The sequence below is a fragment of the Neoarius graeffei genome, chromosome 4 (genome assembly GCF_027579695.1).
Source record: "Neoarius graeffei isolate fNeoGra1 chromosome 4, fNeoGra1.pri, whole genome shotgun sequence".
NCBI lineage: Eukaryota > Metazoa > Chordata > Actinopteri > Siluriformes > Ariidae > Neoarius > Neoarius graeffei.
In genome coordinates, this window is record NC_083572.1 from 19990469 (window position 1) to 20014725 (window position 24257).

Here is a 24257-nt window from a genome sequence, read left to right on the forward strand (position 1 = left end):
TGGAACAATTTCAAAATAATGTTCCTCAACATAAAACTGCAAAGACTTTGAATATCTCATCATCTACATTACATAATATAATCAAAAGATTCCAAGAATCTGGAGAAATCTCTGTGCGCAAGGAACAAGGCCGAAAATCAATATTGGATGCCTGTGATCTTCAGGCCCTCAGGCGGCACTGCATTAAAAGCAGGCATGATTCTGTCATGGAAATCACTGCATGGACTCAGGAACACTTGCTAAACCATATCCATTACAACAGCATGGTTAATGCTAAACCACATCCATTACAACAGCATGGCTTCATAGTAGAAGAATACAGGTGCTAAACTGGCTTGCCAGAAAGACGACTCAGGACTGTTGAACAGCTAGAATCCTATATCCAGCATGAATGGGACAAAATTACTCTCCCAAAACTCCAGCAACTGGTCTCCTCAGTTCCCAGACGTTTATAGGTTGTTGTTAAAAGAAGAGGGGATGCTACACAGTAGTAACCACGGCCCTGTTCCAACATTTTTGAGATGTGTTGCTGCCATCAACTTCAAAATTACCTTATTTTTTTCTTAAAATGGTAGATTTTCTCAGTTTAAAGATTTGACATGATGTCTGTTCTACTGTGAAAAATATATAGGTTTATGAGATTTGCAAATTATTGCATTCTGTTTTTATTTACATTTTACACAGCGTCCCAACTTTTTTGGAACTGGGGTTGTAGGAAAATAAGAAGTAACTCTGTAGACACAAAGCAGAGTCATTATTACCACCCTGAAGTTGATTATTTTCAAACATGTCCCAAAGTTCTTTATTTCTCTTCTACCACAGCAAGATGCCAACACTAACAACTGAAAAAAGCCCTTTGTCCTGAAGACCTTTCACTGTTAAAAAGTACCAATACTGAAGACTCCCTCTAAAAATGCTAAATAATCTGTCTCGTTACACATAACTTCGCCATAATATCCAATTACAAACATTTTTACTTTATGTAGCACGTCCACTACACAAGTCCCTGTTTAAGTTGTTACGACAGAAAGAAATAACAACCTACTGGAAATAATGCATTAATATAAACCTTACAGCTGGAATTACTGTCTGTGCTGCTGTTAGAGAAATTAATCAACACCTTCTGGCCAATCAGAATTGAGCATTCAACAGTGCTATGGTATTATCAATTTGAAATTGCATCAATATATGCATCCTTCCCCTTTTTATGGACTTTTTTTTTTATAAACAGACTGTCAATAAAGATGAGGCATCATTTATACATCTGAGAGACTGAGCATCACCCAGAGCTTTAAAAATGTTGTTTCTGTAAATAATAAAATTGCATCGGGGCTTTCATTTGAGTACACATACTGGTCAAAGTGTGAAAGCTGTCACAGCAGTCAAGAAACAGGGCAGGTGAAAAATCTCACCGATTTGCTACTGAACACGAGACAGAGTGTTATTGTATCATAAAATATAGGAGCCAATGTAATACTGGTAATAATACCTGTGCAATACTTACACGTGCAATACCACCTTTGTAATACACTTATGTTAACTATATATCTGCAAACCTGTTAATTTATGCAAATTTGTTAATTTTTTTTATCTCTAAATTTGTAGTTTATTTCTATATATATATATATATATATATATATATATATATATATATATATATATATATATATATACACTTTTTTGTATACTTAGTACTTTTGCACTACTCCTTCACTGCCTTATCTTTTTCTCTTTATATATTTTGCTGCTGTAACAATGTAAATTTCCCCTTGTGGGATAATAAAAGGTTATCTTATCTCATCTTATCAATCAGATTCCAGTATGCAAATTCAGGCAGTGAGACATTTTATCAGGGAAAAGGTGGTGAATAATTTATATTCCTCAGTTCCAGTGAAGGGAAATTGTAATCCTATACATCTGTGTGCTTCCAATTTTGTGGCAAAGATTTAGGGAAGCACCGCATATAGGTGTGATGGTGAGGCGTCCACAAACTTTTGCGTGACCTGAAAACAGTGAATAGTTGCACGTTATCAAATTTAAGGCTTGCACTGGAAACTGTGGACAATAACTGTACAGGAGACCATTTTAAATGCTAATCCATTACATTAGAATTACACCAATTTGGGGTGATGCCGTTTTAATTACCTCGATGATCTCGGTCTGTGCATGCTTGGTCCAGAAGGCTTGAGGTGGCGTTGTACAGCTCACAGCCACAAAGCTGTTGGGTTTACGGTCCAAACACGGTGTAATCAGCTCACTGCAGGCTACACACACACAGACATGAACCAAGGTCATAACAGGGTGAGATTTTTCCATAAAGCATCCAGTATATACAAAACCGACATGGCGGCAAAGAGAGGCCCCTCACTGCATACTGGACTGTATTTAGAGGAGACAGAACAGAGCAGAAAGTCTTTAAGCTTCAAGCACATAAGCTTTTAGCTTTCACTATGACCTATATACACACACACCTACAATATCCCCTTCTGGACAGCCTCACAGAAACTGAGGCTTAAAAACACTAGTGTCTCCATTAAGACATCAGAGTGACATCAGGACAACACACATCAGAGGCATGGAGGCCAGCACTCAAGACTAAAGGGTAAGCTAATACCTGAATGGGTCTGACCTTTGCGAAGCAAATTCATAAAGCAATACCGTGAACATGTACTGACCGAGGCTGAACTCCAACACGGGCTCGTCTGGGTCCTGACTGTTCCCTAGAATGAAGAATAAAAGGATTGTGAACTTTTTTTTTTTTTTAAGAATAAACACTTTAAAAATATCCTTGCTGTTCCACTGGGATGAAACTGCCTAGGAAACAGTATTCTTAGGCAAATGTGTGTACTATTCATAGACTTCATACTCAAAGGCAAAATTCATTCAAATGTTCCTCATTCAGATTCTACTTTTCTGTTCTATTTTAGCTGCTTAAGTATGTGCTAATGATGTGACAGAGCATTTACTGTAACTGTTTAAGAAAACTGAAGGCCAAAAAGCATAGGTTAAATAAATAAATAAAAGTTGTATTATTAAAATGGAATATTTGTACTCTTAGTTAAATTTCCACAAAAAAAGCCTTATTTAGACCTTCAAAGTCTTCATTACAATTCTAATTCCGCGTCTACACGACCGTTTTCAAGGAGGAAATCTGCGTCTATACGGTGACGCATAAATGTGTGGAATTCAATTGGATGTGCATGCCAGGCGGCTAGGTGGTGCTGTGAAAGACCTCCGCTATGTCTGCACGCATGCGCAACGTCTTCCGTCTTGTCTGATCTGCACATCTGCGCCGCGAAAACTTTGACTACTCTGGCTATGGTAAGTAAGAAAGTAAGTAAAAAAGTAAGAGCATACTATACCCGCCTCTGTTCATTAACGGTATATGTGCAGATTCGGTATAGATGTTCGAAGGACTCCTGGACGTTTATTAAAGCTGCCAGAGCAGCTTGAAGGTCCGTTGGATCGATGTAATCAGACATGCTCTTACTTTTTTACTTACTTTCTTACTTCCCGGGCTGGCATGTACAGTATATGACATATGTATGACGTAAACGCGTACCCGACGTGAGCAGATCCGAGCAGAGTTTCGTGTATTGGGTAGTTTAGACGGATATGCAACAGGGGCTGTTTTTAACTTATCCACTCTGGAAGGCGTTTTCAATTTTTTCCGTTTTTCAGCCTTGGAAACGCCGTCCCCGTGTAGACGAAAGGCACTTCCGATAAAATATTTAGTTGTTTTTACCCGACAGCGTCCTCGTGTAAACGGGCCCTAAAACGTATTGTCTCTCATTCAGCCACTAACTATAACGCTATATACACAGTCTATCAGTTGAATGGACTCAGTTTAGCATCTAATCATTTAGGTTCTGCATCCAATCAAATTCATCAAGGTTCTCACACAATCTCACTATCCTTATAAGGACCTTCCATTGACAATTATCACTGCAGTTAATTAATGCCGTGTTTGCACCTAAACCTGACCCTAGCCTTAACCTCAGTAATGAAAAGGAAACTTCTTGGCTCTTTTATTTTTTTCAATTTTTGTTTCAAAATAAATAAATAAATAAATAAATAACCCCCACCCCCACAAAAACAGCAATTTCCTTGTGGGGACCATCCAAATGTCCCTATAAGGTCAAAATTTTCAGATTTCACTATCCTTGTAGGGACACTTGGTCCTCAGTAGTATAAGCCTCGGTCACAACCGGCCGTACGTGCTCCTACGGCCGGTCTACGTGCAAAAAACGCAAAGAAACACACGGAGGGCGCGCGTGTGACGTGCTAATTTTCGAGCCGTAGACTGGCCGCAGACCAGCCGCAGAGGTTCTTTGTCATGTCAAACAAACTCTACGGGCGCTTACGTTTTTTTCAGGTTGCAAGACAAACTTACGGCCTCGTGTGTCTTCCGTACGGCCGACGTGCGTCTTTCGTACGATTTGCTGGTGTCAGGTTTGGGCAAAATGTCAATATTTTTCGTACGTTACACTTACGGACTCCGTATGTGTGTCGTGCGCCCCACATACGTAATTAGTGCGGCCAATGCACGTTCAGATATTTCGTATGTCATCCATGCATGTCAAGTAAGTCGGCCGTGCATTGGCCGTACGGCGAGAGGGCATCAATCCCACGAAAACTTGGGTATATATGTCAGCCTCTAGCTGTGTGGGGATCTTATTTTTATTTTTGCTGTGATGGTTTGCTGTGATTTATTTGGGTTGCTGTGATTTTGGTGTGTTCACATAATTGGTTGATTGCTGTGATTTCGCTGTGTGCTGCTAATTGACTGCTACCTACACTGATCTTGTATTTGCGGCTCTCTAATTGCTTAGATGGATCAGCTGTTTGGACAATTATTACCTGACCTATTGAAGCACTTGAAAGACGAAGGGGTGGGGTATAAAAAGGGAACCTTTTCAGTATTAAGGAGGAGTTCAACAGGGCGTGAAATCGTTAAGAGGTGCCCGTGGACGGTGTGAGGCCGGTAACGGCCCCCGCCCCGCCGGGGACGCGGACTTCTCGGAGTCGGGTTGTTTGGGAATGCAGCCCAAAGAGGGGACGTGGATTTCTCGGAGTTGGGTTGTTTGGGAATGCAGCCCAAAGAGGGGATCGGATGCCGCAGCAGATGCGTAGTTACCAGTGGAAGATCAGCGGGCAGATTGAAGGAAGGAATGAATGAACGAAGGAAGGAAGGAATGAACAAACAAACGAACAACAGTTTTTCTCTGCCTGCGCTGTGCTGTTTCCCTGATTTGCTGCCTTCTTTTGAGGTGCGTCGGCTGCAGACTTAGGAAATCGTGACCTAGCCAACGGGAATCTGGAGTCAACTGTACTTAATTCAACGCTCGCTAACGACAGGGTAAAGGGACGTAAGACTTCTCCTTCCCTGCTGTTTTTGCCTTGTTGTTGTGTACGTCGGCATTGTTTGATGCTTTCTCTTTTATTGCCCGAGGTGTGCGCTGACTCCGGGCGAGCCATAGACGTTTTTGGGAATCCCCCGCTGCTACCTGGACACTGGAGCTGTGACGTCACGCGCAGGGCTTCCCCGCGCATTAGGCTTCCCCACGATTTCGGCGCTTCTGGGACTGGGATTCCTCTTTGCACGGACTGCGCACTGCTGAGACGGGACAATTTTATTTTTCTTTTTTTTCTTTCTTTGTAGCTTGGTGCTATTTTTAAAGGATAATTTAGTTATCTATTTACTAAATAAAGCGTGCATTTTTTTTAAGCTTCTGTTTTTGTGATCCTTCTGTGTCCTGAGCATTTGCTGTTAATTAAAGGGTTAAAAAGTGCCTTACGGCCGACATATAAAGCTGCAGGGGTGCCTACGGCCATTTGTACATGTAGGCTTTGAGAGAAAACCCAACCAAAGTATGCCGAAATATATATAAGGTCCGTGTATCATCCGATCATTCAAGTATTCCATTCAATCTGGAAAACGAAAAAACCACTCAATATTTCGTTTTTCTGTATGACAAAAAAAATGAGGGATTGGTGTTTGTTTTCCTTTTTCCAACTCAAAACAGAACAAATAATAAACAGGGAAACCAAAACGAAATAATAACTCTAATTTACGATTATACGAGCAACTTAACTTTCATTTTAGATAAAACTAAATTCATTTGTATTCATGTCAGTCTCAAGAATTAGTTCTTATTCATACATTATAATTTTTTGCGCTCATTCAGCTTCCTTTAACTGGAAGCAAAACTCTAGGAAGATCATGGCTGTTCCCGAGTCTGACTTTCAAGCTGTCCAGCAAAAGAAGCGGAGAATCTCGTAAGTTGGAGTGCCAGTGACTTGTTACTCCTCCTCATATTTTCCTCCTGACATGAGTCATCGTAAAATGCTAAGCATGTCCTCTAATAAAAAGCAAAGTTGGTCTGACACTATGTTGAAAGCGACAAAATGAATGCCATGTTATTATCATTATTTATTATTACTATTATACTGAGATAATAATTAAGAGATCATCAGCTTAACATTAATGGATTAATATATTAAATGAATAGGATGTATGAATAAATTACTTGATATATACATGCACATGCAATTTTTCTGTTTCATAGACGCAGAGATGATGATGGACTGTCGCTGAGGATCATGGGAAGGCTAATGTAGCGTGGGGAAGAGAGAAAATCAATAATCGTAAATTAGTTATTATTTCGTTTTGGTTTCCCTGTTTATTATTTGTTCTGTTTTGAGTTGAAAAAAGGAAAACAAACACCAATCCCTCATTTTTTGGTCATACAGAAAAACAGGAAAACGAAATATTGAGGGGTTTTTTTTGTTTTTTCGTTTTCCAGATTGAATGGAATACTTGAATGATCGGATGATACACGGACCATATAACCCTCTCCAATCGCCGCAGTGCAACAAGCGAACGCCGTTGGTACGCACAACGTACAGATCGTGCGCAGTTCTTGCAACCTTCATACGAAGCCTGCATGGAACGCACGGTCAATACGATTAGTGCACGTTTGAAGGTGCGTTGGCTGTACGAATGAAGCGACAGCCATACGTCCGAGCAGCCTCAGATTTCGTGCATGGTACGCACGTTCGACTTCCGGGTTGTACGTTGGGTGCATGGTGATCTTACTCCTTCATGGTCACCACAACTACGTTCTCCACGAACAAAAAAAAAAAAACGCAGCGATTTGGGAAACGCCAAAAATCGCACGGCCAAAAAATCGTACGTCTGGTTGTGACCGAGGCTATACAAACAAACAAATAAACTTTGTCTCACTATCCTTATAAGGACCTTCCATTGACAATTATTATTGCAGTTAATTAATGCTGTGCCTTGCATTAACCTCAGAAATGAAAAGGAAACTTCTGGGCTCTTTTTTTTTTTCAATTTTTGTTTAAAAAACAAACAAAACACACACACACACACACACACACACACACACACACACAAGCGATTTCCTTGTGGGGACCATCGAAATGTCCCCACAAGGTTGAAATTTTCAATTTTACTATCCCTGTGTGGACATTTGGTCCTCAGTAATATAGAAACACACAAACTGTGCCAATTCATCAGAATAATGGCATAATTATGCCACAAACTGGCATAGTTTTTTTTAAAGATATGTAATAAGTTACTATTCACAAGAAAACGTGACATTATAATGTAATTCGTAAATAATTTGCTTTATATGCATTAATATTTCAGTACATTTAAAACAGCAGCTTTTGAGTCTCACTTGAGTACACCTTTTGGCTGAATAATGGAAACTACCAATCTAGGCCTCATTTTTCCGAAACTTTCTAGAGATTTGATGTTAGAGAAGGAAATTTAGTTTATGGCACATTTTTGAGTAAATTTCAAAATCATTTTGCCAACAATTTCTAACAAGCACTCACTAGAGTCACTTTATCAGTGATTGTGATACAAACACTACAGAATGTCCATTGTGACTGACTATATAAAAATCTATTGTTACCTCTACCAACTGTTTGCTTGTTACCACCGTAAATCAAAAAGCAATGAATGGAAAGAAAGTTGGGCCATGGGCCAAGGAACAACTGATTAGATTTTGATGCAGATCTGGATATGCATGTGTATCCAGGAATTTTTTTTGTCAGTTCCCAACATAACTCAAAAAGTAGTGAATGGATTATGATAAAATTTGGTGTACAGCTTTGTTCTAGTGATTTGATTTTGATGTTGATAATATGTGGCCGGGCGGAGGTATGCACTCTGCCGAGTGCCTTTCTAGTATTTGAATGCATTCAGATACTACATTTTTCAAATAACTCAATTTCAAGTGCAGATTTTAAAAGGGAGTTTACAGCCCTACGTCACATAACCATTTTCAAAATAATACCATAAATCAAGATCAAAAACTGGATGACGGAGAGAGAATGATGTAATAGAGTGTACTATTCTAGCTGATATTCAGTAAATAGACTGAAAAAGAGGAGTCTGACCTGCCAGTGCCAGGCCAAGCATCTCAGAGGACATGTCCAGTGTGGAAGCTCTGTACACAGACCACGGACGCTGTCGTTCTCTCACAGACATCCTGTCAAGGTGCTTGTTCAAGCTGGAGAAGTAGCAGTGTAGAAGCACACACCTCCAAGCACTCCTCAGGGCAGGCTTGGAGCAGCCTACTTCTCAGTCAGCTGAAACAAAAAAAATGAATGTAAACTTCAACAGAAGAATTAAAACAAACACATAAAAACACTGTTTTTCTGAGGTAAAGGTAAAAACTCAAAACGTGGCCAACATTGTTTTTTTTTTTTTTTGAGGTGGGAGGAAACCAAGAACCTAAGCGGAAAACTATGCAGATCATCAACTGTAGAAAACATGGATGGCGTGGCTCCACTGCCTTCCATTCAACAGAAATGAAACCAAAATTTCTCCACCATGTTGCCAGATTAAGCGCAGTAGAAACAAAAGTCCAAGTCACATTCATCTACTCATTTGCTAGGCATGCCAGTGTTTCCCACAGACCAGGTAGCAATTTGTGGTGCCCCAGTGTACCGATGAGGGAATCGTGCGCGGTGGTGTCGTGGCGGTCGGTGGAGTCGGTCATTGGGGTGTATGCAAAGTGTTTACAGCAGGCAGTGTTCAAACACACACAGTATTTTTCTTCAGAGTCACCTGCTGGGACTATTTTAAAGCTACAAGAAGCATTTGAGATTATTCAGTTCAATCTAAATTCTTTTAAGTTCTTTAAGAGAAGACAGCTAAAACAATTTTTACCAGAACCCTGCCTGGTTTCATTCCTCGACCCAACTTTACATTACAGGGCAGGTCATTAGTTTGCTGGGCTTGATGTTGGTGGAAAACCTGTCTTTTAAATTTATGAAAATTACTCACCAAAATTGAAGTTAAAGTTTAGTTTTTACCTTAGTTTTTTGCCTTTTTGGTGGCAATCTTTCAATCATTCTTTAGTTGACATTCAAGGAATAAATTGCAAAAAACAAGCTGGAGGTTTTTATTTTAAACATTGAACTTAACACTTACCTCAACCAATACTAAAATGAAATAAATAGTATAATGTAACAAAATAATAATAAAATATCATAATTAGATGTAAGAAAACACTTAAGGTAACACCAAGGCAACTAACAATAATGAAAAAGCATTACCCTAATTGGTGCAAAGCCTGCATGCCCTATCAGAACATTTAATTCAGCTGCCAGTGTGTGTGCGTATCAGTGATGCAGTGATGGTTTATCTACTTCGCCAATAAAGCTAATACAGGGTTTCTGCAGGCTTGAACAAGTTCAATTTAAGACTTTTTAAGACCTTTTAAAGACCATAACAGGTTAAATTTAAGACTTATGCCGCACAAAAAAAATAAAGAAAATTGGGAGAGCCTGAATTACTTTCAAAATAACAAAATTTATTATCATTCACCAATGAAGTCATTACATCCCTAGGGTGCACTCTTGCATTAATGAGGAACTAAGTTGCAGTGGAGCCAAAGACATCCCGCAAATCACTTGAGGATGAGGCATTCGATTCCGTACGGTTTGTGTGTTGTAACGTTACAGTTTGCACGGAGTTAGCTGATACACCGTCTCGAGATGTGCTTGGACCTGACAACGGTGAACAAAATTGAGTGATGGCATGCGATTGTTGCAGACTTTCATGGGCAGCCTGGTGCTTCTCCGCTTTCGCGTGCAATTCCAGTGCCTTTGAGTTTGTGCCAATTCCAGTGCTGAGTTTGAGTGTTCTTTTGCACAATGTGCAGTACGCCTCAAACGGATTGTTTGGTACACATTTTAACCAGTCTACGAAATCATTGCATTCAAGCCAGCAGTCATTAAACTTGCATTTGCCCATTTTGCTACAAACTGTGACAATCTCCCTCGCTTCTTTTAGGCTCTACTGTCCAAATGCGCGTGTGCCATGCCCTGTGCATCACCATGCCAACCGGGCTAGACGCCGGATTCCACTGTGTCTCATTTGTAGTTTGCAGCGTAGCCTACTGATACTAAGTAGGCCCAGCCTATATGACTAATTATGAATATCACCAACGCATTTAACAAAAAAAGGACGTAAGGATTTAAGACTTCACAAAATTGCATTTAAGACCTACAATGCAAAATATGCTCGTATTTTAGACTTTTTAAGGCCTTAAATTAGGATTATCAAATTTTAGACTTTTTAAGACTTTTTAAGACTCTGCGGAAACCCTGTAATAAAGATGTTTCTTAAAATATTCAGATTAGAGATGCACCGATTGCAATTTTTTGGGCTGATTCCGATTTTCCATGGAGTGTGACCTGCCGATACTGATTTAATTTTTTCAAACCACTTCACAGCACACACAAAGACTATTTTCTTTTTATCTTTTCTTTAATAGAACATTCTGCCAGATTTTCAGTAATAAATTTTCAACACCTCAAAGGTTGAAAACAAACAAAAAGACATTGTTCTTTGTAAAATCTTTCTTCATGTTTGGTATTAACATATTAATTCCTGAAATAGGAAATTCACACAAACATTTTTTCTTTTCCCATCCAATATCTGGCACAAAATCAACTTCCCCCTCATATATTATTTGCCTACTGCTATGGAACACACTTTCATAAGCCTATTTAGATCTGAAAATGTATGCCTTATGGAACAACCCATTTCTTCATTCAGTATCAAAATACAAAAATAATTTCCAGTCATACTTACACCATAGCCATTCTATCACCTTTGTCAAATGTGTATTTGTAGAGTAATTTCCAATGGAATCAAGTGTAACCAAGTTCGTAAAACAAACAAAAAGACATTTTTTTTCTCTCTCTCTTTGTACAAATCTAACTAGATGTTTGGTAATAGGCTAACGTATTAATTCCTGTAATGGGAAATTCACACAACCACAAACATTTTCTTCTTTTCACATCCAATATCTGGCACACAAAAAAATCACTATATTTGGATATCCAAATATAGTGATTTTTTTTTTTGTTAACGGCGCGTGCCGGAGCTCGTTAGGCGCGCAGGACTGACACTGTTCTGAGCAAGCGCAACACAATCGCACTAGAAAGCATGTTCAAGCTGCCAGTGTAGCTGCAGTCTTTTTAGTTGCGAATTGCGAGTATTTCCACTTTCATCTCTCTGTGATACACAAGTTTTGATCAGCAAAAAATCGGCATATTTTAATTTTGACCGGCCGGTCGCCGGTCATGGCTGATCACGTGAAAATCGGCTGATTCCGATCGGCAGCCGGTTAATCGGTGCATCTCTGATTCAGATTTTATGCTTCAGATAGCATCAACTAGGCATCCCCGCGAGTATAACATTTTATTTAGGCTAGTGGGAAATCCTTATTTATTGTGAATGTCAAGCCATTATTAATAACTTGCATGATTGCTGAAGCGGGATAAACGGGATAATGCAATAAGGCCGGTTCCTCGCGTCAAGCTGCTACTGTATGCATCAAAATTGGTTTATAGCCTGACTCAGGGATGTCCGTTTCCTGTAAGCCAAGAAGGCTATGATAAAGCTCATCACAAGCACGACGTAGGCTACCTTTTAAAATAAGGAGTCGGAAGGCGAATCGGGAAGGCTGTTATTTTTAATTAGCCTACTTGCAGTCCGGTATTATGCGCAACGGCAGACCTGTGTACATGCCTCTCCGTCTCTGTGTGTGGGTGTGTGCGCGCACGCGTGAACGAGAAGAAAGAGCACTATGAATGAACGGAATGATACGCAACGGAATTTTTTTTTTCCAAAATCACGAGTCTGATTGTGTGGCGATCGGAATCCATTGTGTGGTGCTGCGCCACACAATGGTCTATGTATGGGAAACCCTGCATGCTCCCTTCTCCCAATACCAAGGTCCAGCTTGTCGCAGAGGCGGTCAATCACTTCATTCCCAAGTGTATCCACATTTTCTTATGATATCATAGAATAACTTCATCTCATCTCATTATCTCTAGCCGCTTTATCCTGTTCTACAGGGTCGCAGGCAAGCTGGAGCCTATCCCAGCTGACTACGGGCGAAAGGCGGGGTACACCCTGGACAAGTTGCCAGGTCATCACAGGGCTGACACATAGACACAGACAACCATTCACACTCACATTCACACCTACGGTCAATTTAGAGTCACCAGTTAACCTAACCAGCATGTCTTTGGACTGTGGGGGAAACCGGAGCACCCGGAGGAAACCTATGCGGACACGGGGAGAACATGCAAACTCCGCACAGAAAGGCCCTCGCCAGCCACGGGGCTCGAACCCAGGCCTTCTTGCTGTGAGGCGACAGCACTAACTACTACACCACCGTGCCGCCCATAGAATAACTTTTTTTTTTTAAATTGTGGAAAAAAATTTTTTTTTACATATATCAGCATATTGAAAACTAACTGTCCAAATTAGACACTGTAAACTGTAAAGACAGATCAGACAAGAAAAGGGACATGGAAAATAGGCTATTTGTTCACTGAAACCCATAGAGAAGGGTGGTGCTAAAAATTGTACTGCAGCCAGCCAGTAGGGGCACTAGACCTCTGGTCGCGTCACTTTTTTGAGACATAACCCTCTCCATGTTGTCCACAGTACGGTAAATGATGCAGACACAGGGAGAGCATGTGAAACTTCACATAGACCTGAGCTCAGGACCCTGGAGCTGTGAGACGGCAACACTACCCGCTGCTCCAACACACCAGCCTTGATTAATTAAATGACACACATCAAGCAGTTGTTGGTATGGTCACTAACTAAGCAACCAGCAGTGAACCTAAGTCAGACCTATTACTGTTCAAGATACAGTAAACCGATCCACTGATATAAACACAGGCTTAGTTGTTATTTTCAAGTGTCCATACAATGTAGCCCAAGACCATCTGTATTCCCATAATGCACTGCTAATTTGAACAGTGAGAAAGTGTATTGAGCTGGTTCACAAAAGTCAACTGATGATGACAATGTTAGTTTATCTTTTTTTTTAAACAATAAATGCATCTTCACAGGTGAAACCCAGTGCTCATATCAATAGGATATTCATCTCATCTCATCAACTCTAGCCGCTTTATCCTGTTCTACAGGGTCGCAGGCAAGCTGGAGCCTATCCCAGCTGACTATGGGCGAAAGGCGGGATACACCCTGGACAAGTCGCCAGGTCATCACAGGGCTGACACATAGACACAGACAACCATTCACACGTATGGTCAATTTAGAGTCACCAGTTAACCTAACCTGCATGTCTTTGGACTGTGGGGGAAACCGGAGCACCCGGAGGAAACCCACACGGACACGGGGAGAACATGCAAACTCCGCACAGAAAGGCCCTCGCTGGCCACAGGGCTCGAACCCGGACCTTCTTGCTGTGAGGCGACGGCGCTAACCACTACACCACCGTGCCGCCCTCAATAGGATATTCAAATCTATTAATTGTTTATATACAACTTTGATTCCCAAAAAGTTGGGACACTGTGTAAAATGCCAACAAAAACAAAAATGCAATAATTTGCAAATCTTTTTCAATCTATATTCAACTGAATACAATGCAAAGACAAGATTTAATGTTCTGCATGAGTTACAATAGCATTGCTTCGTAGTAAAAGAGTGTGGATGCTAAACTGGCCTGCGTGCCTCCCATTGAAAATGTGTGGCGACAACAGAGACCCTGGACTGTTGACCAAATGAAGTCATATATTAAGCAAGAATCGGAAAGAATTTAACATTCAAAACGTCAACAATTGGTGTCCTCAGTTCCCAAACGCTTACCGGGTGTTATTAAAAGAAAATGTGATGCAACATAACGGCAAACATGCCCCGTCCCAACTTTTCGGGAACATGTTTCAAGCATTAAATTCAAAATGTGTGAATGTTTATTAAAATAAATAAATAAATAAATAAATAAATAAAAGTTCATCACATTGAACATTAAATATCTCGTCTTGTACTATATTCAACTGAATATACAGTACCAGTCAAAACTTTGGACACATTCATGCACTCATTGTAATGAGTGTGTCCAAACTTTTGACTGATACTGTAGGTCGAAAACGATTTGCACATCATTGCACTGGACAATCTAACAGAGCACACCTGGGCAACAAGAACCCCCTTGTCGGGCACATGTTCCAATATTTTTGAACACTTGGAAAAATGGGTGGGTGGGTTCAAACAAAAGGTGCCATGTTCCAAGGTGTTTAATGCATTTAGATGTAAATATCAGGAAATGAAAGCTGAAATCCTGACCTATCAACACATTTAATCTTTTGATCTCAAACCCAAATGTCTTCAGTATATAACAAAAAGAAAATAACTGGCTTTGCTGTTCCACTAGTTTTGGAAGGAACTGTGTTTTTAAATGAATGATGTGTATCAAGTCATCAAGTGTCCATCCTGCTTTTGGTTCACATTGAATTTGACCCCAAAGAGAGTCAACTTACTGATTCCAGGCATTGGAAACTCAACTTCAAAACTTCAACACACTGAAAAGGTAATTTAGCAGTGGTCTCGTTAGCGAGACTGAAATTCAAATAAGATATCTCATTGCTGTGACAGATTATCTGATGAAATGTCTGTATTTGCAATTAGTGATGTTATTAAATTAAGCCTAGAAGAGTTCTGTAGTCGTATTAGTTGATTGAAAGGCTGCAACGGAATATTTGTCAACATATTTTAAGATCAGTAATTGATTAACCAAACATTACTGATTAACCAAATGTTAGTTCCACCTGTTAGTTGTAGAACAAGTAGAACCACTGACACAACATAAAGAGCAGAGCAAAACCATCATACAAGTCACCTTATAGGTGACCCTCAGTTTCCCTAAACCTGCTTCAAATGCACCTAACTAGCTAACTATCTCCCCATACTTGATTAAAAGTTCACTACCACTGTTTTAGCCTTTAGTAAATTAGGTTTCTTGGCAACCCAAACATAGCGCTTGGCAGCACACTGGGACTGTTACCCAATGAGCTAGTGAATACCTTTATTATTTGTCTACCTTGATACTACTTATCAGAATTAAAGCAAACCCTAGTGTTTAGGATACAGCCTCTTTGTCTGACTACATAAGTCAGGGATAAACCAATGCAGTCTCATTCAAACCAACTTCAAAAATCAACCTTTCAGCTTGCAGAAATTAAATCTGTACCAGTCGTCTTAAATAAAGCAAAATCCACAAATCTAATTCAAAACAAGAGATCATCTAAACCACAGAATAGTTAGGACAGCACAAAACAGCCCTAAATGTGACAGCATAGCCCTAAAATACAGTTATGAGAAGTATTTCCATCTTTATGGGAAGAGGATGATGAATATAGCTAGCTCTGCATGGCGTCAGAGTCCTCTGAGTCAGACATGAAGAACAGAACAAGTGCCACACACACACACACACACACACACACACTATTAGTCATGCATAAATACACTATGCGCACCCACACACAACACACGCAGCATTATGGGTGCATACCATGTATATGGCTGAAGGTGTGTGCATGCATCATTTCCTGAACAAGTTTATAGACCACATACCTGTGACAGATGCTTAATAAGTAGAGCAGTAATTAGAGAAACGAAAGAACGAACATAAAAACACTCTTTCTTTCTCCACCCATTTCTATTTAATCTCTTAGTGTCTACATAATTCATTCCTTTTTCACAGAGAGAGAGAAGCAAGAAGTTCATTTTCTCCAGTCAGTGATAGCAAATCCATCTATTTGATAATTCACTGACTGTTGCATAGTGTAAAAAGTCCTGCCTGTAGATTTATGTGCTGTGTCTTACACTGTTTTGCTCAGTAAATGAGCAAGTTTCTGACTGGCTGTTCAGCATAGTGAGTCAGTACAAAAAAAAAAAAAAAAAAGGCAAGCAAACAAGACTCTTAAACTGCCTGACACAAAATGTTTCATTTTTCAACTTCTCAAAACAGAGTAAAATACAATGCAGGGCAGAGCTGTAATTTAGCTTCAATTTTAGTACAATACATTTGTACCTTGTCGTGAAACATGTGCGTAATGGAAAGAAAAATGCTCCGCAGACATGAAGAAACATCTTTGACCACAGTTAAGCAGGTGTGAAGACTACAGTACACGTCTTCTGCATGGCCGAAGCAAAAACTGGCTATGTGACGAGCTTGGGTGATTTTAATAGTGAAGTTAAATGCGGACAATCAACAGCAAAGAATGCATCAAACTGCACTTTCATTAGTCCAACAGCCATATACAGGGAACAAATTATATTTACAGGACAAGAAGCCTTTATTTATCACACATACACTCAAGCACAGATTAAAGCACAGTGAAATGTCTCCTCTGTATTTGACCCATCTGAAGCAGTCAACGCACACACGTGAGCAATGAGCACACACACATACCCAGAGCAGTGGCCAGCTATGCTACAGTGCCCGGGGAGCAGTTGGGGGTTAGGTGCCTTGCTCAAGGGCAATTCAGCCCAAACTTCAGGCCATGGCTGCCCCATATTAACCTAACCTGTACGTCTTTGGACTGTGGGGGAAACCGGAGCACCCGGAGGAAACGCACGCAGACATGGGGAGAACATGCAAACTCCACACAGAAAGGTCCCCCCCGTCAGCCACTGGGCTTGAACCCAGAACCTTCTTACTGAGAGGTGACAGCGCTAACTACTGCACCACTGTGCCACTTAAATGCTTTTTATGCTATACTGTGACAATAAAAGGCGGCACGATGATGTAGTGGTTAGCACTGTCACCTCACAGCAAGAAGGTTCTGGGTTCGAGCCCAGCGGTCAGCGAGGGCTTTTCTGTGTGGAGTTTGCATTTTCTCCTCATGTCTGTGTGGGGGTTAGGGCTGTGCGATATGGGAAAAAATGAATATCCCGATACATTTTCTCCATCTCACGATATACGATATATATCTCAATATATTTAAATCTCCTCTAAAGGACCCCATGAAATCTAACTTTTACTCTACTGTTTTCACTACAATCCCTGCAGATTAAATAACATTCTTGGTTAACTTTACAGGTGGTTTTCAACAACACATTTTAAATGTTCATGTTGGTGACTAATCACAATTGAGTTGAAATAAGACTATTTTTATTCAACAAAGATGTGGCACAAACTGCAAAAACAATCTTGAAAATTGCAACAAAGGGGCAATACAATACAGAGCTGCTCAGAGCTCAGATCAATAAAGTGCAAGCTCAACACTGAGAAAAACATTTAGCCTAAATAAGAAAAGTGCTCTTTCATTAAATTATTTTAAAAAATAGATCTCCAAGCTATTAACCTGACTACTGAGAACCACTGGAACATTCACAATAGAGAGAGAGAGATTGAGGGAGAGAAAGAGAGATCTGCAAAACATAATTTTTCTCTTTGCACACTTTTGAACTGAATGTTTTCTGGCTCTGCCTCTCAGACGTGTATAATTCCGGTATTGCCTTCTCTGTAAAATGTCTGCGACCAGGCAACTCATATTTGGGATCGAGTGTGTTTAGTAATTTTTGGAAGCCTGGTTTTTCCACTATACTAACTGGGATCATGTCTTCGGCAATGATGTTAGTGATTACATCCGTTATAGCTCTCCATCTCTGACTCGTTTTATCATATGGGATGGCTTTGGAGAACGAGGCCGCTATGGTCATTTGTTTAGCTTGTGGGCAAGTAGTTCGGAGTTTAAGAGACTCTTCATACTGTACCGGATGAGTTTCAGGTGATGGAACATATTTGTAGTGCTGCTGCCTTTCGTGATGACAGGTTTGTTTTTTTTTTTGCACACTTTACAAACTGGCATTTGCTGTTCCACGTCCTTCTCGCGATATCCAAAAATGCCAGTCGACTGACCCCTTACTAGTTCTTTTAGGAAGTAATTTGTCGCTGAAATTGACAGAGCTTACACAGTAGCCTATGTAACACCAGCGATTGCACGAACTGAGTCAGCGCTGTAAACCGGAACCAGGAAATCTTCCCGCCGGCAGTGTTGCCAGATACTGCTAACGTTTTCCAGCTCAAAATATGTTCAAAACCCGCCAAAATGCACTTAAAACCGCCCAATCTGGCAACACAACCAAAACTAGAAAATCTTCCCGGAAGTTCCTTTCAGCACCGAGATGTCGCCCGGGATTGGTTGGCGAGTGCGTGACATTATTGTTTTCTTTACCCTTAGGCAGCCTCTCACGTTACTGCCTGAGGGACAGGGAGAAAACCACCGGGAAATGTTTTAAACAAACACGAAACAAACGCAAGTCGGAAGATGACCATAAAATACTCGATAGTTACGATATAATAATTTTATGTATCGCACACAGAATTTTCGCGATATATCGAGTATATTCGATATATCGCACAGCCCTAGTGGGGGTACTCCGGTTTCACCCACCGTCCAAAGACATGCAGGTTAGGCTAATTTTTTTGGCTCTAAATTGTCCATAGGTGTGAATTTGAGTGTGAATGGTTGAGAGGAGAAAAGCTCTATAATAATCCAGTAGAAGACAATGGGAAACCACTACTGTAATGTTCCCTAGAAACTTTGATGGCTGAAACCGTCAGAGCGGCCACGTCACTGCAGCAATATGCCAAAATGGATGGATGGATGGTGACAATTGGGGGGGGGGGGGGGTGCAATAAATATACAAAATCATAAATCTGCATATCAGAATATTACACCGTTTTAAAAATATACCAATTTTTAAAATGCATTCTGGATGACCAGGAGGCTCATACAAAATTGTTGATTCTGGAACTGAGAACACACTGCATGGAAGCTTATGTCTGTAAACTCGCTGTTCCTTATAGCTCAATGTACAGCATTCCTTGGGTGAAGAATGCTCGGTCTACAGCAGTGTCTGAGAGGCTTTTTTCTAGGCTGACAATAAAGATGAACTGTCTCAGTAGTGTCTAAAAATGAGTCGGGATCGACCTGTGACAGCTTGCATGTGCCACTGTGAACTAGCTGAGAGGGACTGGATGGTGCTGTGCAACCCACAGCACAAAACACGCTCTTTCGCGCAGCACTGGTTATGACGGAATTGAGTATGCCACAATGCACTGGTTTTATATCAATTTTATTTCGATTTAAAGGAGGACAAGAAGAACTTCAGGCAGGAGTGGGATTTTAAAAAAGTCCCATGCACACCTCTACACTTTCACTTCCATTAAATGAGCACACACACACACACACACACTTACACACACACACACACTTGTGGTCAGAAATTTACATACAGTGACATGAATGTCATTTTGGATAGGAATGTCATGGCAGTATTTGGGCTTTCAGTAATTTCTTTGAACTGTTCTTTTTCTGTGGCAGAATGTACAGCATACAAAAAACCCACTAGAATTTGGTGCACAAGTTTTCATTTTCTTTGGGTTTTCTGAAATTAACACATGGTCAAAATTATACATACAGGGTCAAAAAATACACATACAGCACACCTAATATTTGGGTCTCTTTGCAAGATTCACCTCAACCAAACATTTTTGTTTACCGCGAACAAGCTTCTGGCAGAATTCTGGTTGGATATTTCATGACTCTTCATGGTAGAATTGGTAGAGTTCAATTAATTTCAATTCAATTCAATTCAATTATCCTTCACAACCAGCTCTGATGCGTGTTTGGGTTCATTGTCCTGTTGTGACTCCCAATCATGTTCAAGTTTCCAATGGTTTGAGATTATGCTGAAGAATTCTGAGGTAGTCCTCCTTCTTCATTACTCCATCCACTTTGTGCAATGAACCAGTTCCACTGGCAGTAAAACAGCCCTAGAGCATGACGATCCTACCACCACCACCAATTGGTACAGTGTCCCTCTGTACATGGTGGTCATTGTGGCCAAACAACTCAATCTTTGTTTCATCTGACCATACAGCTTTCCTCCAGAAGGCTTTTTTTTTGTCCGTGTGATCAGCTTCAAACTTTAGTTAAAGCTTGAAGGTGTCAAGTTTGCAGTAGGAGGTTATTTCTTGGATAGCAGCCTCTTAGTCTCTGGTGATCTGAACTGTAGACAGTGATGCATCAGCTTCCAGTTCATGGCAGGGCTGTGCCATGGTGGTTCCCAGGTTGTTCCTGACCATCCAAACCAATTTCCTTTCAGCCGAGGGTGACAGTTTGGCTTTTCTTGAAGCAAAGTGGCTTGGCAAAGTGGCTACACCTCACACAGTTCACATGTTGCTTGATATGTATACAAAGTTTCATGAAGATATCTTCAGTAGTTTTAAAGATATGGCCCGAAAATGAAAATGTGACCGGACAGACAGCCTGACAGATGGACGGAACCCATTTCTATATCCCCTGCCAAACTTCGTTTGGGCAGAGGATAATTAAAATTCTTTTGATTAACTTCTGCATTTTTTGTGGATGTGTCCATATAATATAAAGAACAATACATGGTGGATCGAAGATACAAAGTTTATCTTCTCATCTCATTATCTCTAGCCGCTTTACCCTGTTCTACAGGGTCGCAGGCAAGCTGGAGCCTATCCCAGCTGACTACGGGCGAAAGGCGGGGTACACCCTGGACAAGTCGCCAGGTCATCACAGGGCTGACACATAGACACAGACAACCATTCACACTCACATTCACACCTAACCTACGGTCAATTTAGAGTCACCAGTTAACCTAACCTGCATGTCTTTGGACTGTGGGGGAAACCGGAGCACCCGGAGGAAACCCACACGGACACGGGGAGAACATGCAAACTCCGCACAGAAAGGCCCTCGCCAGCCACAGGGCTCGAACCCGGACCTTCTTGCTGTGAGGCAACAGCGCTAACCACAACACCACCGTACCGCCCCGAAGTTTATCTTCTCCCGTTGAAAATATTTTCACTCATCTGGGAAATTTGCACATGCTCAGACGTCACATGTAAACAATTACCTGATTGGTCAGAGGTTTTATTGGATCAGGTCCAGACCTGGAAAAATTGCTTTTGACACTGTTTTTGACAAAGTGACTACACCTCACAACAACTTGCATACAATTATTTGAACTGATCTTGGGATTTGCAGCTGTTTAGAAATTTCTCCAAGAGACATTCTGGAGTTGTGCACATCTGTGATCGTCTTTCTCAGATCTGTACTGAGCTCCTTGGACTTTCCCATTTTACTGTGTGTTGGTCAATCCAATGAGTGCTGTAAACAAACCTTTTTTATGAAGGCACAGAGAAGCTATCAGCTGTAGTCAATCATGATCACTAACAAGAAGTTAAGAGACCTCGGCCTTGGCAAGATAAGAGACATTTTTGAAGTTTCAGCACTTCTGAATCTAAGTGAGTGCATGTAAATTTTTGACCCTGTATGTATAATTTTGCCCCGTGTTGATTTCAGAAAACCCAAAGAAAATTAAAACTTGTGCACCAAATTCTAGTGTGTTTTTTTTAATCAAAGATGTATGCTGTACAATCATTCTGTCACAGAAAAAGAACAGTTCAAAGAAATTACTGAAAGCCCAAATATTGCCATGACATTCATGTCACTGTATGTAAACTTCTGACCACAACTCTGTGTGTGTGTGTGTGTGTGTGTGTGTGTATACATACACACATTATATATATATATATATATATATATATATATATATATATATATATATATATATATGTGTGTGTGTGTGTGTGTTTATTTATTAATATACACACAAAAACTTTTAGACAGAATTGGCTTCACCTAGCTTGAAATATTTTCAGATGACCAAAGTACATTTAGTCTGTTTTCTTTGCCATCTGTCTGCTGTTCTTTTCCATCTGCCTCACTGTTTTTCCACCGTCCTGACTAGTCGCCATCACCACAGTAGAGACTAATAAATGTATTAGTTGCCAAATTTATGGAGCCACTAGTTTATATAATATAATATTAACCTTACTCCATATGTACCGGCTCAGGCACCTCTTGGTGATGTTGTTGTTTATGTAAGTGATCAGAAATCTTTGGTGGAATAGGATCATAAAGTAAGTTACATGAATAACAGGTGTGGGGTGTGTGCGCGCACACACACACACACACACACACACACACACACACACACACACTCATGGCCAAAACTTTTGAGACAGACACAAATGGTTTTCACAAAATTTGCTGCTTCGGTGTTTTTAGATCTTCTTGACAGATGTTTCTATGGCATACTGAAGTACAATTATAAGCATTTCACAAGTTTCAAAAGGCTTTTATTGACAAATACATCAAGTTTATGCAAAGAGTCAGTATTTACAGGTGTTGACGCTTCTTTTTCAAGACTCCTGCAATTTGCCCTGGCACGCCAGATATCAGCTTGTGGGTCAAATCCTGACTGATGGCAACCCATTCTTGCATAATCAGTGCTTGGAGTTTATCACAATTTTGAGGTTTTTGTTTGTCCACCAGCTTTCTGAGGACTGACCACAGGTTCTCGAAGGGATTAAGATCTGGGGAGTTTCCTGACCATGGACCCAAAATTTTAATGTTTTGTTCCCTGAGCCACTTAGTTATCACTTTTACCTTGTGACATGGTGCTCCATCATGCTGGAAAAAGCATTGTTCATCACCAAATTGCTCCTGGATTGTTGGGAGAAGTTATTTTACCCCAGTCCTCTGCAGTCTGCAAAAAGTCCTGCAAAAAGTTATTTTCTCTGATGAAGCCCCCTTCAGACTGTATGGGACATCTGGAAAAATAATTGTCCGGATAAGAAAAGGTGAGCGCTACCATGAGTCCTGTGTCATACCAACAGTAAAGTATCCTGAGACTATTCATGTGTGGGGTTGCTTCTCATCCAAGGGAGTGGGCTCACTCACAATTTTGCCGAAGAACAGTGCCATGAATAAAGAATGGTATCAAAACATCCTCCAAGAGCAACTTCTCCCAACGATCCCGGAACAAGTTGAACAATGCTTTTTCCAGCATGATGGAGCACCATGTCACAAGGCAAAAGTGATACTAAGTGGCCTTTGAAACGTATGAAATGCTTATAATTGTACGTCAGTATACCATAGAAACATCTAATAAAAAGATCTAAAAACAATGAAGTAGCAAACTTTGTGAAAACCAAAATTTGTGTCAGTCTTAAAACTTTTGGCCATGACTGTACACACACACACACACACACACACACGGAAATACATCTCTCATATTTTTCATACAAGCTACATTGAGAACCAAAACCGTGACATAAATATGTCACTCGTGAGGAGATCGATGAATTGTTTTGCTAAATTTGTTTGTAAATGTGTCTATATAATAAAAATAAAATCACATGATGGCTTGAAGATATGAAGTTCATCTTCTCATGTTGAAAAACTCCCATTTTTCATACGAAATACATTGCGGATCTGAGTGACATATTTCCTGATATTTCACTCTGATGATGTCACTCCCAGTGTTTTCCCGCTGACGAGATGCATGGTGTCAAAAATGGCAAACCAGTTCAAAACAAGAAGACAGAGTCATCTTTTGACAGAGTTAAAAGGCACATCTACATCACCTTGTATACCATAATGTATACGAAGTTTCAAATCCACGCCATGAACAGTTTTGGATATGCGCTCCGGAAACAAACATTGCTCTTAGAAACTAAGGCCCTGTCCACACGGCAATGGATTCAGGTGAATCTGATAAAATTGTTTATCGTTTCGGCCTGGCGTCCACACGGCACCGGCGTTTTGGGTGCCCCAAAACAAAATCTTTTGAGAACGGGTTCCAGAGTGAAAAAATCTGGCAACGGAGCCGTTGTGAAGTCGTCTGGATGAGTAGAACGGATTTGTTTACGATGACGTCACAACCACATGACTGTCAGTGCTTCACACCAGGTAGAAGTGTAACGAACTCGATGCGAGTTGTCAACAAATCCTATAACTTGGTTCATGAAATGCGCTTACAAAATATTTTTACT

General features: G+C 40.4%; 1 protein-coding gene across 6 annotated transcripts in view; it reads right to left on the minus strand.

Moving 5' to 3' along the window:
- inpp4ab (inositol polyphosphate-4-phosphatase type I Ab) overlaps nucleotides 1-24257 on the minus strand; it is a 221968-nt gene that overhangs the window by 109964 nt on the left and 87747 nt on the right. For all 6 annotated transcript variants that reach the window (XR_009654506.1, XR_009654505.1, XM_060918996.1 and 3 more), the window contains exons 2-4: nucleotides 8434-8625; nucleotides 2676-2720; nucleotides 2146-2264 (exon numbers count right to left, since the gene is read on the minus strand). Coding sequence is in view for 4 of the 6 variants with exons in the window: in XM_060918996.1 (XP_060774979.1) it covers nucleotides 2146-2264; nucleotides 2676-2720; nucleotides 8434-8524 (255 nt within the window). In the remaining 2 variants the exon portion in view is untranslated. The remainder of the gene's footprint in view (nucleotides 1-2145; nucleotides 2265-2675; nucleotides 2721-8433; nucleotides 8626-24257) is intronic.